Source organism: Equus caballus, chromosome 4 (genome assembly GCF_041296265.1).
Source record: "Equus caballus isolate H_3958 breed thoroughbred chromosome 4, TB-T2T, whole genome shotgun sequence".
Lineage (NCBI taxonomy): Eukaryota > Metazoa > Chordata > Mammalia > Perissodactyla > Equidae > Equus > Equus caballus.
In genome coordinates, this window is record NC_091687.1 from 111,580,280 (window position 1) to 111,596,715 (window position 16,436).

General features: G+C 36.8%; 1 protein-coding gene across 9 annotated transcripts in view; it reads right to left on the reverse strand.

Annotated features, from left to right (window-relative positions):
* Positions 1–16,436, reverse strand: part of LMBR1 (limb development membrane protein 1) — a 156,891-nt gene that overhangs the window by 73,196 nt on the left and 67,259 nt on the right. For all 9 annotated transcript variants that reach the window (XM_023640108.2, XM_023640107.2, XM_070266117.1 and 6 more), the window contains one exon: positions 12,981–13,084. In XM_023640108.2, coding sequence (XP_023495876.1) covers positions 12,981–13,084 — 104 coding nt within the window. The remainder of the gene's footprint in view (positions 1–12,980; positions 13,085–16,436) is intronic.

The following is a 16,436-nucleotide window of genomic DNA, read 5'->3' on the forward strand; positions in this document are numbered from 1 at the left end:
TTTCACCATTCACCAAAATGAACTCAAAATGGATCAAAGACCTAAAGGTGAGACCTGAAACCATAAGGCTTCTAGAAGAAAATGTAGGCAGTACACTCTTTGACATCAGTATTAAAAGGATCTTTTTGGACACCATGTCTTCTCAGAGAAGGGAAACAATAGAAAGAATAAACAAATGGGACTTCATCAGACTAAGAGCTTCTTCAAGGCAAATGAAAACAGGATTGAAACAAAATAACGACCCACTAACTGGGAAAAAATATTTGCAAGTCATATATCTGACAAAGGCTTAATATCCATAATATATAAAGAACTCACACAACCCAACAACAAAAAATCAAACAACCCGAGCAAAAAATGGGCTGGAGACATGAACAGACATTTCTCCAAAGAAGATATATGGATGGCCAGTAGGCACATGAAAAGATGTTCATCATCGCTGATCATCAGGGAAATGCAAATCAAAACTACACTAAGATATCACCTTATACCCATTAGAATGACAAAAATATCTAAAACTAATAGTAACAAATGTTGGAGAGGTTGTGGAGAAAAAGGAACCCTCATACACTGCTGGTGGGAATGCAAACTGGTGCAGCCACTATGGAAAACAGTATGGAGATTACTCAAAACATTAAAAATAGAACTACCATACGATCCAGCTATTCCACTACTGGGTATCTATCCAAAGAGCTTGAAGTCAACAATTCCAAAAGTCCTATGCACCCCAATGTTCATTGCAGCATTATTTACAATAGCCAAGACGTGGAAGCAACCTAAGTGCCCATCAACAGATGAATGGATAAAGAAGATGTGGTATATATATATACAACGGAATACTACTCAGCTGTAAAACAGAACAAAATCATTCCATTTGCAATAACATGGATGGACCTTGAGGGAATTATGTTAAGTGAAATAAGTCAGTTAGAGAAGAATAATCTCTGTATGACTCCACTCATATGAGGACTTTAAAAATGTGGACAAAGAGAACAGATTAGTGGATACCAGGGGAAAGGTGGAGTGGGGGGTGGGCAGAAAGGGTGAAGTGGTGCACCTACAACACAAATGACAAACATTAATGTACAACTGAAATTTCACAAGATTGTAACCTATCATTAACTCAATAAAAAAAAAATGAAATCAGGTTTTGCTTAGGTCAGCTTATATAACATTTGCTGATAAGTCCTGAGTTTTCTCACACAATTAATTTAAAGGAAACTAAACAACACGTCATAGTTAAATATGACTAGGTCAAAAATTTATATGTATTATCCATCTTAAATTATATTAAATCAACTTTCTAAAGCCAACCTTAATTACATATTTATATAAAGCTTTTGTGTGTGTGTTTGAGGAAGACTGGCCCTGAGCTACTGTCGCCAGTCTTCCTCTATTTCGTATGGAGGACGCTGCCACAGCATGGCTGGATGAGTGGTATGCAGGTCTGCCCCAGAGATCTGAACTCACGAAACATGGGACTGCCAAAGCAGAGTGCACGAAACCAACCACGACACCACTGGGTGGGCCTATATAAACAACTTTTAAGTAAAATTTACTTAAAAGTATTATAGAGTAGGTTAAAATGATGAAATGATACATAATACTTGGAGAGAACTTTTTTCTTGATTTGGGTTTCCCAAAAGCACTGGTAGCAAATATTGGAGCCCAGGTGCCGGGAGAGGGAGGCCAAGGCCTGTGGATGAGTCCTCAGGATGAACTCTTCTTCTGCCCAGAGCCAAGGCTGACAGTCTTCCTCTAGCAGTGGGCAAGGACAGTGTGTGTGTGTTAAAAGAAGCGTGCCCTTTCGCTGGGGGCTTTCAGCAGGGCCTCGGCTCCAGCTCCTAGGCTCCACGTACCTATGGTCCTGTGTCACCTGTAACCAGCTCCCTGCCCTGACAAGGGTAGCCAGGGCATCACTTATTTACGTACCATTCTAGTTTTGTTGTGCCTGTTCGGTTTTGGTCCTAAGAGACTTCTTGCTTTCTTGAGAACTTACCTATGCATTTAATAATACAGGATGTTGGTTATACGGTTAAATTTTTGATTTGGTCCTATTTAACAATGACACATGCTATTTAATTTCCTTTAATTGTGTAAGAAAACTCATGAATGGACATCAAACATCACATAATCAGACCCAAACAAAGCCTGATGTATAAAATATAAAGACCAAAATTTCTCTATTACAACTTCAAATATTTTTGAAACTCTAACATCTTGAAATTTTAAAAAACTGATTTTTTAATAATTTTCATATTTTATTTCTACAAATCGAAGAGAAGATTTCAGCCAGTTATTTGCAAATATTTTTCAATAAATAACATTCTAGGCCCAAGTTGTCTATTTTTAATAACTAAAAAAACTAAACTGGATATAATTATTACTCAATTTTCTCTGGTTAGCATTAATTTTGAAGTTCTGTGGCCATCTTGTTGTGCTATATACAAGTTTTGATAAGCCAAACACAGGACCGAGCCAGGGGAGGGTTCACCTGTGGGTCTGCGGCATCGTGACTTGTGTCATCATGGACGCTCTTCAGCACCTTGAATTTACAACTTTAGTCCCCTTATGTTTACAGTATTTACACAATCATCCCTTATGGCATTAGTTAAATAACATATGACTAGGAATTTTTAAAAACAGAAAACATATAATGCTCAAAACCACTACTGTGGCTTGTGGGGCTCAGCTGAGTGATCAGTCAAGTACTGGAACCACAAGCATGCCCCCTGATCTCTACTAAAACCTGGCAAACTCACCAAATACACATTCACAGCTCTCAGCATGTTTTGCTTTAAAGGAAAAATATACAGAGTTATTGATTTTTTAAAAACAGAAATAGTGTGAAGTATCTTTATAGAATTGAACTGCAAGAAGCCTTCTGTAATCTCCAGAAGGTTTGAGAACTATCTGGTTCATAAATACTAGCACAGGGCAAAAAACACTCTTTGGATTCTAGTACCAACTCTGCCACTGACTATGTAGCCCGGAAGTTTCATAAGAAAACTGAGGCTTAAAGACATTTTCTATAAAATATGTGCACTAAAACTCACCTCGGTTACCTCTCAGATATTTAACAGAGCAAATGAAATAAAATACGTGAAAATAGTTTAAAACAAAATAATAAACAAATATGAGTCTTTAGTAATAACTGGCTGGCAGGGAAAAAAGATGCTAGCTCCTATTCTATGTAAGAATTAGATCTAGCATATAAGATATTAGGTTAACAATATTAACACTACTCTCAAAGTTTCCTTTAACTTTTCACCAATTTATGTCACAACTAAACACCATCAGCCATCCTTCTGGCTTAGAGGAATCCAGCTCAGAAGGCATGCTAGACCTCAGTTTAGAGATTCACGAAGAGGAAAGGAAGGTGGGAAGGGAGCACTACAGTCAGGAGAAAATTCACTTGCTGGACAAGTGGCCCTTGAGGGGAATGGCCTGGAAGAGGAAGATGGTCAGATCTGGGTAGCTGGTCAAAGTCCTGCCAAGGAGGCTGCAGTCACGTTAGCTCCAACCCAGCAGGTGCCCTGGTGCTACCAGACCCACCCAAGGGCAAGCACAGCAGTGTCTGTGGGGCTCATTCCTGGCACACCAAATCCCAGAATTAAACAGCTAGCTGGAGAATCAGGGTAGGGGTGGGGAGGTCTGGTTTTGTAAACAAAGCTAAGGAGGGTCAGGATACTGTAGAGACTCATTTCATTTGTGATAAGCTTCACTATAACATAACCTGAAGGTTCTGGACCAATAGCCTAAGCTGTCCCAAAATAAAGCAGTGTCTCTGTCTTCATTTGCACTGAGGTTCTAAGGAGGTTCTAAAAATATCACAGCCTGAAAGATAACCAGTGTAGGAACCCATGACCAGCTTCCTCTAGAAAGGGCTGTACTGAAGCACTTTCCGAACCACCCCGCCCCTTGACAAATCAAGGGGACCTAAGACCTTCTTAGCTTTCATGCTTCATTTTCCCTGTTCAAGACATCTGTCCACAGCATACTAAGTATACATGTTTGGGAACACCAAGGGAAAAAGGAGAAAAAGACACATCAAGAAATAATCACAATATAACTGTGATCACCACTGCGGGAGGAGGAAGCAGGTCGCCCCTCCAGAAGGCCCCTGGAAGGATGGTAGGCCCACCCAAGAGGCAGCACTTGAGGACAGATTTCACCAGACAGGGAAGTGAGAAGAGGGCTTCCTGGCCAAGGAACACCATGTGAAGACATGGGGCTGTGAAAGAAGCCAGCATGTTCTGGCTCAGGTGAGGAGCTCAGTGGGGATGCAGCTTACAGTAAACAGGGGAGCCTCTTGAAAAATGTGGCCTAAAAGACAGACCGAAGACAAATTTCCAGAGGGTTTTATACGTGGTGTTACGAATTTTAGACTTCATTTTGTTGGCAGTCAGAAGCTATCACAACATTTTCTGGAAGTGAGTTACATAAACAACAGCAGTATTAAGAGCATAAGGCTAGGAGGCAGCATAGAGGTTACTTTGCATGGGAGTGACGCTGGAAGCAGAAAACAGATGGACAGTGGCTTAAATACTCCAAGTAAGAAATGAGGCAGCCTGAACTAAGGTAACGACAGAAAGAGAGGTCTTATTCAGAATACTGAGTCTAAGTACCTTTAAGTTATCTAATACAATAAGGTCTCAGCACAACATAAGTTACTTCATCAAATCTCTTCTAAATAAATAGATCAGAAATGTAATTTAATTATAGGCATTTAAGAAGGAAACAAAAATCATTAAGAGATCAGATCTTTCTGTTACCTCAAAAAGTCTAAAATAAAGTTTAACCCCTTCACAAGTCTGTTTTAAAAATTGACTGCTTATAAAAATTAATACTCACTAATGTGAAGAAAAATATTAAATATCAAGTAATCCCAACTAAAATATGAAAGTATAAAAATATTTAAACCCATCAGTATAAAACAACTTAAAATTTCTTCTTTCTGTTTCAAGAAAGATACAGGAAATGTTTCCTTAAAACTGATCATTTCACTATAATTCTAACTTTTTCTTTGATGTATCCTTATTTTTTCAGTTTTTGCCTGCTAATCTTATTTTTAATCACTAAAAGAACATAATTTTTATATTTTTTTAACAATTCAGCTGCTTTGAAATTCAGTCACTCTAGAACAGTAAGAAAGTGTCTTTCTAGATGAGAATTTCCTTTCCTTAACAGAAAGTATGCAAATCAATACATTCTTAACTAGTATAACTGTTAATGACCTAAGTCTTAAAGAAAAGTAGATATACTGTAACCCAAAATATTACCTAATGTCAAAAGTATCAAACAATCCTATTGCCTTTGATGTGTCTGATAAGCAACTTTTATTTCTGGTACAAATGAGCCAAATAAATGGGTTGTAGAGTAATATACCAAGTTTCAGCTACATATTGGCAAACATTTCATAGAGATCAGAAGATTAACACTATGATATGCTGAATAAATGATTTTATAGACAAATAAATACGAGTTTAAATGCCTTTAAATAAATACAAGATTTTTAACAGTCAAAACTCAAGCCTCTTGGATGAGCTCTCGTCCTCCATGCCTGCGGGTTTCTACCATCTTATGTAAGATGCTCTCCATCAGCATCAAATCTGACATTTAGTTTTACTTTTTAATAAAGTTCATTCCAACCAAGAGTGGGTAGTTTTCAATTCCCCCAAAAAGAGTTTTGGAAAAAAGACTCTATTTGACAATGATTATTTCTATAAAATTGTTTCATGAACATTAGAAGTATTAGGTCCTGTAAAAGTATAAGTACTTTAAAATTTGAACCTGGTGATTTTTTATTTCCTCCTTACCAAAACTTGTCCTCATTTAACAAAGAGCCCTGAGTTATGAGACAGCAATTAATAATTTAATCATCAAAGCTTGAAGTTTAGTTATCGATTAAACATATATTTTTTTTACAACCTATACTACTGTAAGATAAAACAACTTCTATTTCAAAAAGTAAATAAAGCCAAATATGTTGATGCCACTATAATTTCTTACATCATTTTGGTATCATATATAAAAAGTAACTCTACACACATCGTCCTCATGTTTCATTACCAACTTTCACATAGTTGATACATTTAAGCACCTAATAATAACTGCTGCTTTGTTTTTGCTACTTTACAAACAAATTAGATGAGGTAACCCAGCCCTCAGCAACCGGATAAGGTATATACTGCCAGCCCACTTTACAGACGGGAACACCAGGAAACGTGTCGGAGTCCCAGGTGAGGAAGGAGAAGAGTCAGCATTAAGTCCAGGTCTTCGGAAGGCCAAAGCTCACCATTCTGCTCTACACTAACATGCACATAAAGACACACTCTAGCCTTAGAGTAGAAAGCTCTCAGTATTTGAAAAATGGAGAGAAAGACAAAAGTGCTATATAATGGTCCAATTCAGAGTATCACACCATCACAAAATATAAAGGGACTGAGTGTTTTAAAAACACAGCAGCTACTGGACAATAACAGATACTGCTACTCAAGTTAAATATGTAGTTCCCTCCAATATGCAACTGTACTAAGAAGAACGACAAAATTAATGTCACTTCATTAACTAAATGATTGGTAATTCAAAATCTTTATAAATTTAATTTTTAAATGAAATAAATGTACTCTTTTCCTCAAAATAATACTTTTATACGTCTTTCTCTGAGATCCTATGTCTGAAATGCTCACTTTACATTGTTATAACCACGCCTTTTACAGTAGAGTAACAATTCCAAAAAGAAACCTTGAGTATAACAACACTACCAGAATTGAATGTTTTGAAAATAACCATTCTTATCCATGTTGTTTCCACAGAAAAACGAGTGCTCCTGATTGGGGGAGGGTAGAGGAATTCTATTAAGAAATTACTGAATGATTTTTTTTTCTGGAAGGTGTTGGGAAAATCAAATTAACACATAACAATAGTTAGTGAGATATGACTCCATTTTCTGCTATAAACAGCAAGATCAAAACGCGACCCAAGGTAAATTTCCTTGAAAGGGTCCCAGCAGGAGTTTTCCTTTTTGTACGTGATTTCCTCTCACCCACAAAAAACATGCCAAATATGCGCATGTGCCACTAACACTAAGCAGCACTTCCTTAATCACTCATTTCCAACAATTTATGGATGATCAGTGGCAAAAACGAGCAAAAATAATGAAAGAATGCAATGAAAGCTCACTGAGACCGAGCTGGACTTCCTACTTATTTCTGTGTCTCTTTAAGATGGAGGCCTGATACAAATTAGCCACTGGGGGGAAAAAGTCATCTGGTCATAAAATACAGTACAAGGTCACTTTTATGTAAGTTTGCCAAAAGGGACATAAACCAGGACAATTTCAAACTGTGACACAGGATAGAGACATATTAAAGCAATCTCTGTTCCTCCTCTATTGTGCCGTCACGGCGCTCAGCTTTATAGGCCTCCAAGCACCGGCACCGAGCGCTTCGCTTCCACCTGGTCAGTCTAATTAATTAAGAAAGGAAGTTACCTCAAATTTTGTACTTTTTGCTTTTATTATCAAGCACTTCGTTTGAAGTTATAGGAGTTAACCTCTTAATCCTACAGACCGTGTGCTATGTTCTGGACATTTGGGGATGTCTGGATGGTTTGAGTAATTGGTCAGGATGTTGCTGTCACTTATGTTAAACTTTATGCATGACTTCAAATCAAAGATAGGCATTAAGGTGAGGCAGAATATAGTTACTCCCAGAAACATCTTTGGTTTATGAATTAATCTGTTACTGATGAGATTCTTTTCACTTTCATTAACTTGTTGAATTTTTTCTTCATAATATGTTAATTCAAAGTAAGATGTTAAAATATAATATGAAACAAACACATTCCTAACTCCCATTTAAACCCTGGCCAGAGGTTAGACGTTCAGAGTTTATTATGCAATCAGAAAACATCTTCTGACATCATCCCAAATAATTCAGAGGTCTCTCAGAGGCAGGCTGGGGAGAGAAATGCCCACCGCTGATCTGCGTGCGGTATGACAGGAACCGCAGGGCTGTCAGCCCCAAGAACCTCATATGCTGGTATACAATTGAGTCACTGAGATAAAAACTGTGGAGAAACTATCTCCACCACGAAATGAAACAAAACAAACCCAGCAGACACAACCTTTTTATCAGAGTTGAAATCTTAAGATGTAAGCATGGGTTCAGGTTCAAACACACATAAACATATATAATGCTCGATATAATATACATAGGTGACAGTGAAATAATCTAAATTCGATAAACATTTAACTGCTAACAGTAAATTAGAGTCCCAAAATAAAAGTTACCTTCTTACTAAAAAAAATTTGCTTTATCAAAACCATTTACATTCTCCTACCTTGAGAATTACAAAGAATGGAAATAGTGAGGAGATGGTCCTAATAAAAAAGAAACATACACATGGTAAGGAGAGAGAAGAAAGGCTATTTAAGGCCCTTAAAAGGACATGGTCAATCCCCCAGGCCTAAAATGTCCTGTTTGAATTAACATAGTGGTTTAATTAAAAACTAAGCAGAGAATTCTGCTTAATTTGATTTTCAATTCAAGCTCTGCATCCGCCTGTGGCTAGTGGCCAATTTCCGCATCTCGGCACAATATGCAAGGGGCTGTTTTAAAATCGATTGCCCAGGGGAATCAATGGGAGTATGGTGGGGCCATATGCCACTTAGGGACTCTACCAGACTTAGACACAGTAAAACAGCACCAGGAGGGTGGCCAAAGGAAAAAAAAGGAAATTTAACTTAACCATATTACAAGTTTGTTACTACTCAAATTATTGTGCAGAATCTACCAATTAGAAGAGTTTTCTAAGATCTCGTCAATATTGCCCTGGGATTAGATGTGTCAAATGTAACCAATAAGCAAAGAGCTTTAAAGGGATATACACAAATATATAACTCGCTCACCAGCTGTTGATTGTGGTCAGTGACACATTCACTTCAACAGAGCAACAGTTAATGACTATGATACAATCTACTGCTCTGTGTAAAGAAAAAGAGGTCTGAACACACATTATTTAGGATCTGCACAAGTAAATACCAAGACAGGTAACAGAAAGGCATAATATTAAAAGGCTCAAACATATACTTTACACATTTAGCCTTAACTATACAAAGCTAATAACTCTTGAAACTTTCATGTATTTGATTTTAAAACTGAAAAATATGAATATTTTAAAATAACACGCCATGATTACCCTAATTTTAAAGCTTTCTAAACATTCCTAATAGGCTCTAGAACATACCTAATCTTCAAGTAGGTTTGATTTTGCTTCAGTTCATGCCATTTCAAAATGGGAAAAATAGTTTGGAATCTTAAAATTGCCTAGGATAATAATATTTGAATAATCAAGAGCTAATTATACTGTATTCAGTTGCTTTCTGATGATATCATGTAACACTGATATTTTCTAGAATACTTATTAGTCAAATGCATTAAGCTCTAAGATTATGGCAATAATAGCTAACGTTTACTGAGATAAATCCTGGGCTATGCACTTTACATGAATAATCTCCTCTCATTTAATCCTCTGAATAATACAGTAAGGCAACTATCATTATTATATCCATTTTACAGAAATATCACCTGAGGTTTCCATGAAGTAACGAGCCCAGGCAGTCTGACTCTAAAGACAAACTTTCTCCCCTTAGTACCCTCAATCTTTCTCCTTAGGCCCCCTCCCCTGAGCACACTAATAGTAGAATTATTCTACCTCCAAGCTACAACCCCACCCCACTCCTTCCTTTAACAGTTTTATTAAAGACCAAATTCCTTATATGGATTTCTACAACTCCCATTGATTCTCCAGCTAACTCAAGTCAAATAAATGGTAACCATCTTGAGCTCTGCCTTCTTGCCCTCTTCTTAAATCCTTTGCTGTGTTTGAGAATTAATTGGTCATGTTGATTATATCCTACAATCCCTCAACACATGAGTCCCCTCTGAGATCATAAAATGTAGCTGATGGCCTGAGGGATTTTGAGGTAACTAATATAGTCAAAGATGTGCTTAGAAAAGAATATTCTTTTAATCATGTACAGAGAGACCAGAAGCAATAAATTTAGGGGGAAGAATTGCTGTACAATTGTAGGTGCAAAATATCTTTAATTACCTTCTCGTATCCCTCCCCAAGCTGATTCTCCCTTTGACCTTAGTCTACAAGGGGCAACAAGAGAGCAGTGACATGTCACTGGGTTTTTGTGTCATTTGTTTTTAATCTAGAGACAGTTGCTAATTCTGCTCCAACAGATATAGCCAAGTCCCTTTTCTAACTGGTTAGGGAGGAAATTAATTTGGAGGTAAGGGATTCGTCCATATTGCACACTGCTTTTAAAAATAATCTATTTAATAACTAGATTTTTATAAAAAGCATAACCTAAGTAGATACACCTACAATACCAACTATGAAAATATATTTAATATTGAGCTTTACCAGTTGTTTTTGCACTTAGTTAAGATTACACATGAGGCAGAGATGGAAGAGGGGAGAACTTTGCACATTTAAAGCAAACATCAACATGGAAACTTTAGTGAAATATGTTGAACACTGTTTAACAGAGCCAGGTACATGACTGATTCAGTATGGTGATATCGCTACAAAACACAGCGTTTCACATTGTGTGGTGCATGTACTTCTTGCCTTAGTGACATACAGTGAAAATCAGATGTGTATTTATCTCTAAATATACGTAAATAAAACAGTAGATGCAAAAATCCTCTTCAAAAGTCCTTTACCAACTCCCTATTGTCTATAGCGTAAAATCCAAACTACCTGGCAGAGGACTCAAGGCCTCCAGGAGTTCACCCCAACAAGCTTCCCGTGCACCCTGACCTCACCATTCTCCATTCTACAGCTAAGTTTCAGCCATTCCCCCAATTCCATCAGAACGCATGCCTTTACTCAGGCCTGGCATGCCACACACTAGCAACGCCCGCTCAGCCTTCAAATGCAGGCTGACTCCTCCTATGAAGCCTTCCAGAATTCTGAGGCAATCAAGACAGCCACTCCTACAGTGCTTCCCATAGCAGCTTGTTGTATAAAAGTTCATCACACTGCATGCTATTTGCTTGCATCTCTGATTTCTCCTTCTGTCCATCCTTTGAAGGCAGGAGCCGTGTCTTTTCATTTCTGTTCCCAGCAAGCTCCTATAGCAGCATAATGATTATTACTTAGTAAGTGCTTAGTAAAACTGTCAAATGAATGACTATCCACCAAAAGCCTCCAAAATTCTAGAGAAATTGCTTTCTCAAGTGTCTCTAACGATCTTGATGTTCTTTCTTTCAAGTCTCTTTTTAATATAATAGTTTACATTCCATTCTCCTAGAAACTGTCTTTTGGCTTCGGGAGAGATCATTCTCCTTTTGTTCTCGCGCTATCTGACAGCATCTACTCAAAATTCTTTCTTGCTCCTTTGCTCCACAGCATTCCACGGTCCTCTCTTCTTCTCCATCCCTTTTGTCCTTGGCCGTCTCATCCACCTGGTTGGCTTTAACAGTGCTCTCCATAGGCTGGCGTGGGAGGAACACGCACTTTGGGAAGGTTAGAAACAACTCCTGGGTTTCAGTACTACTAGTTCTGCAATTGTGCTTACGTGGTTTTTAGACAACTTAATAACATTTAATATCTTTGGACCTCAGTTTTCTCCTTACAAAAAAAGGGTTTGAACTAAATCCCTTTCAGCAATAAAACTTCCTATGATTTCGTCAAGAAATTATGAAAACTCAAAGATCTTTCAAAATTGAAACTATATAATTATTTTACATTACATACATGACTTAAATAATTTTAAAACATCATGATAAAAAAGAATTCCTATATATAAGCCAGTTTTCTCAATGTCAGCTTTGACTGCCAGACACAACTGTCCATTCTCTTCTTGGTACACTTACAAATACGAAATCAACTGCTAGTTTTCAGCTACAGACTGTTCAAGTATGGAATAATATCTAGAAAACAGAAAGGTGAATCCACTGAAACAACACCTTAGCTATCACCTCTCAGTGTTCTTTCATGGCATCCTTCAATGTATAGGGCTAAAACGTACTATACTTAAGGTTTAAAATCAGAAGAGCTGTCAAAATGTTAGACTAAACAATTTCATTCCTAAGAACCCACAAAAAGTTATATGAAGTTTTAAAAAACAATAATAATAATAATTCACACACAGTTTACAACTTCTTATGCCAAATTTACTTAATTGGCATTATAATATTACTCAATAATATGTAGGTAGACTTTCACTCCATATATCACAATATGAATATAACTAAAAATTTAAAAGATGCAATGTGTCCATAAACCGTAACATTAGAACTCATTTTGTCAAGTTTAAAAGTCACCCAAAAAGCATGAACTTAAATCTTTGCATTAGATTCCAAAATTTTACAGCAAAGCTCTAAATAGAAATGCTGTTCCTTTCACTTTAAAATATTATATTCAAGGATAAATGAAGTTGTTACCACTTATAAAGTCTGAATTAAAGTCTCCCGTTGTGCCCACTTCTAACCCTCTCACACTCGCCTAGGATCAGTGAGTCGCAGTATTTTGGGACTTTGACTATCTAACGGAGCATGTTTGATTTTATGACATGCTACTCTCCTGAAAATACTGATGTGAAATAACTTTTACATCAAGATATATTTTAAGATTTTTAGAATTTCATGTCATGCTTTAAACTAAATGAAATAGCCTAAGAAAGGAATAATAGTTATCATATCAGGTTTATTCACTCCACAAAAGAATACTCCAACTCTGAACATACTATAAAAACATTCAAAGGCTGAAAGATGACTTCCTCCCTATGGGCACACAACATAATTCAATATGGAGTATTATTAATATTATTGTTCACATTATTAATATGTTTTATTATTATTAATTAAACTTTTTACATTCCAATCAAATGGTTGTTTAAGCCTACATGTTCTAGTTCAACATGGATGATATTTAATTCCAAAACACGATTCACTTACCTTTTTCAGGCCAGCAAAACCTTCTGATTCCAGAAAGAAAAAGGCAAAGGGCATCAATACAAATAAACAAAGATTGGAAAAGAGAGAAGCAAGGTTCCACAAACCTATAAGGAGGACAACGAAAGAAGAAAGACAGGTTAGATGTTGATAGACCTTGTCCAAGAAAATTACTATGCTAAATTGTGAGATTAGCCTAAGAGCTATAATTTTTAATAGTAAAAATAAACATAAACTTGAAGAGAGTGGTCTAACAAATGACCTAAACTTAGAAATTAGAAAATAATTGCATATTTATTTAACATTTCTATAACTGTAACTTGAACCTGTTGGGAAAAGCCAAAATAGAAACTAATGATTTTTCCTCATGCCCTAAAATAAACTGACTAAAGATATGACAAATGCAGAGACCCAAAGACATAGCCTCTTTAGACACATTGGCACCTGAATATTTAAATTAGAGCCACTAGCATTTATTGAGCACTTAATAAATACCAGATATTCTACTAAACATTTTACATGCGTAATCTCATTTAATTTAAGCTTCACAAAAACTCTGAAAGTAATAATTAGCATTTGTTGAACCTTTATGTGCCAAGAACTATTCTAAGTGATTTACAGACATTACACAAACTCATTTACTCTTTCCAGCAAATCCCTCAACTTGACAGAGCAGCACAGGCTGGTCATATAACTCACCGAGGGTGCAAAGCCTGCAAGTAGTAGCACTAATTCCTGAGATTTTTAAAAACTACTACATCACAAAAGTTCTAGTAAGCAATTCCAAGTGGGAAAGAAAAAGGAAGAGAAGCAGGCAAGCTCACATCACCTGCTCCCTTTCTGGCACACTCTGCATGCTTTAATAAAACCACAATGAAAAGCAACTAGAACAATAATAAGAACAGATTTGGAAAAAGAACTTTACGTATGTCATTGGGATAGTATTGGGCCCAACATCTCACACTTTTTAAGGTAAAACACTCAAATTTAAAACTGATTGTCAGAATGATGGCTATAATCTTTATAAAATTTCTAAAATCAAGAGTCAAAGATAAAAATTAGCTAAGTATAAATTCAATGAATTACATCTAATTATAAATCAATGCTTTTGAAAACAGGCAACTAATGTTCTTTCAATGCCCTCGTTTACAAGGCACTGTTCCAGGCTCTGGAGATACAGTAATGAACACAACACAAAGCTCTGCCCTCACAGGGCTTATGCTCCCAACAGACGAGCACTGCAATAGAGCAGTCAGGGAACCAAAGTGAACTAGTCCCCAACTGCACTGGTTACAAATTAACATATGTTTCACGACTGCCCTAAGCCCTTTTTGGAACAGCATGGAGTACAAACAAAAAGAATGAATGTAGCATTTTTACAGGTTACCTAGAGAGACGAACAGCCTTCAGTAGATAAAATGATGTAATTAACAAAATTAGTTTATAGTTTCTTATTCAAAAATCTAGATACATTTAATAAATTTTACAATATACTTAGTAGTAAATAAAATGTTTTACAAATCTTTCTGAAAAACAATCTTATATCTTTCAGTGGAAAAACTTTAATTTGAACTTTTTAAAATAAAAATTGTTCTAAAACACTTTTCTACTTTCCAGTCTTTTAAAAAAAAGATGCTGAACATCTTCACCCTTTTCTTTATTCAAAGGGGTTCTAATGACCGCCGATGGTTTTATCGTTTCAACAGCAGGCAAGAGCACATGGAATGGCGGCTAAACGCACAAACGGGTTTCAGAGGGACCTGGGTGTGAGCCCCATCTGCACGTCCACGTGACAACCTTGCTAGGCCACAGGTTCGTCGTCTATAAAGCAAGGCGGAGGACCATGCCCATGAGTGGTGTTGAGATTTAAGTGAAATAATGCCTGTAGGACAATCAGCACCCCGTCACAAAACAAGCACTTTATGACTTTTTGCTTTTAGTAACAGTCACATCCCCAGACGCTACTAACACACGGTGCTGTAGCTCCCGTACCATACTTTCTGAGACCCCAGGCTCACTTGCTAGTTTTTCCTCTTATCTCCCTTTCTGCCAGGTGTCTCAGCTCTTGTTTTTTGCTACTGGCAATTGACAGGTGTCCAGCAACAATCTCTCCCCTCCCTCAAGAGGCAAGGTAAAGGCACCCTCTACACCACTTCTTGAGAATTGTACCTAAGAACCAATGGCCCTGGATCAAAGCTGTGTCCTCCAGGTTAAGTTCATAAACTTGAATGCATGGTCTTTAGCCTCTACTTTGCTCAACAGCATTTTATCTTCATTATGGTTTCCAGGTAAGTTACTTCCAGATACGTGAGGTACAACTATAATCAGTACTATGCAAAGTCTTACATAATAAATTATTATCCTTTTCGGCTGGAGAATGATGACTGTCATATGTTACTCTGTCTAGGCACGGTGGAAAATAGAGAAATGCCCCGTTTTAAATCATTTGTGTTAAAAAGATAAAAGTGTATTCAATTTAAACAAGATAGTTTTAGACCAACGAAACATCTCACAGTACTTGAGAAAACTATAAAAAACAATCTACCATTTGTTAAGTACCTAACATCTCAGGTATTGTTCTGGATACTTTAGGATTCTACCCCGAATGCTTTCTGATAAGGCAGGTCCTCTCTTTTACAGATGGCCTTCAAGTTCAGAAACATGCCCTTGTCCCAGAGCTAGAAAATGGCTAAGCCACTCTTTCTAATACACTGCAATGTTTTTAAGCAACTATAAACACCACCATTTCCTACATTTCTCATATTCTTTACAAACGCCTACAAATTTTATCATTATAAATCTCCAGATCTATGTTCCATGGGGCATGCGTCATGTTTCTACCATGCTGGTTTTAGTGCTAAGGAATCAGTAACTAAGAGTTCCATGAACGAACAACATTACATTCTATATAGCTAAATGTTAACACATTCAGGAAGGAAACATCCTCTAAGGAAAAGCTTATGGGCCAAACTAAGGAAGCAGTTTGAGAATTAAGTCTTGATTGTCAGTGCAAAATGAAAAAAATCACAACATATATAAAAAGTAAGAAAATTAATTTCAAACGTATTGAGTTATAAGTGAAAAAAATAAACTACACGCTTAGATGATTTCATAAATTGTGACATAAGTATACACCCGTGACGCCATCACCATAATCAAGATAATGAACATGCCCATCACCCCGAAGTTTCCTCAGACCATTTTACAGTCACTGTCTCCTTCCACTCCCCACCTCACTCCTTGTCTGCCACTGATTCTGCACTTCAGAAAGGACTGTACTTTCCAGAGTTTTATACAAAGGGTGTGTGTAGTATGTACTGCTTGGTTTTGTCTGGCTTCTGTCACGGAGCACAGTTATTTTGAGATTTTTTCAACACTGTGATATGTATTAGTAGCTTGTCCCTTTATCAGATTGAATCCAGTTATAAGACTGCATCCATTCACCTGCAAACTGCTAGC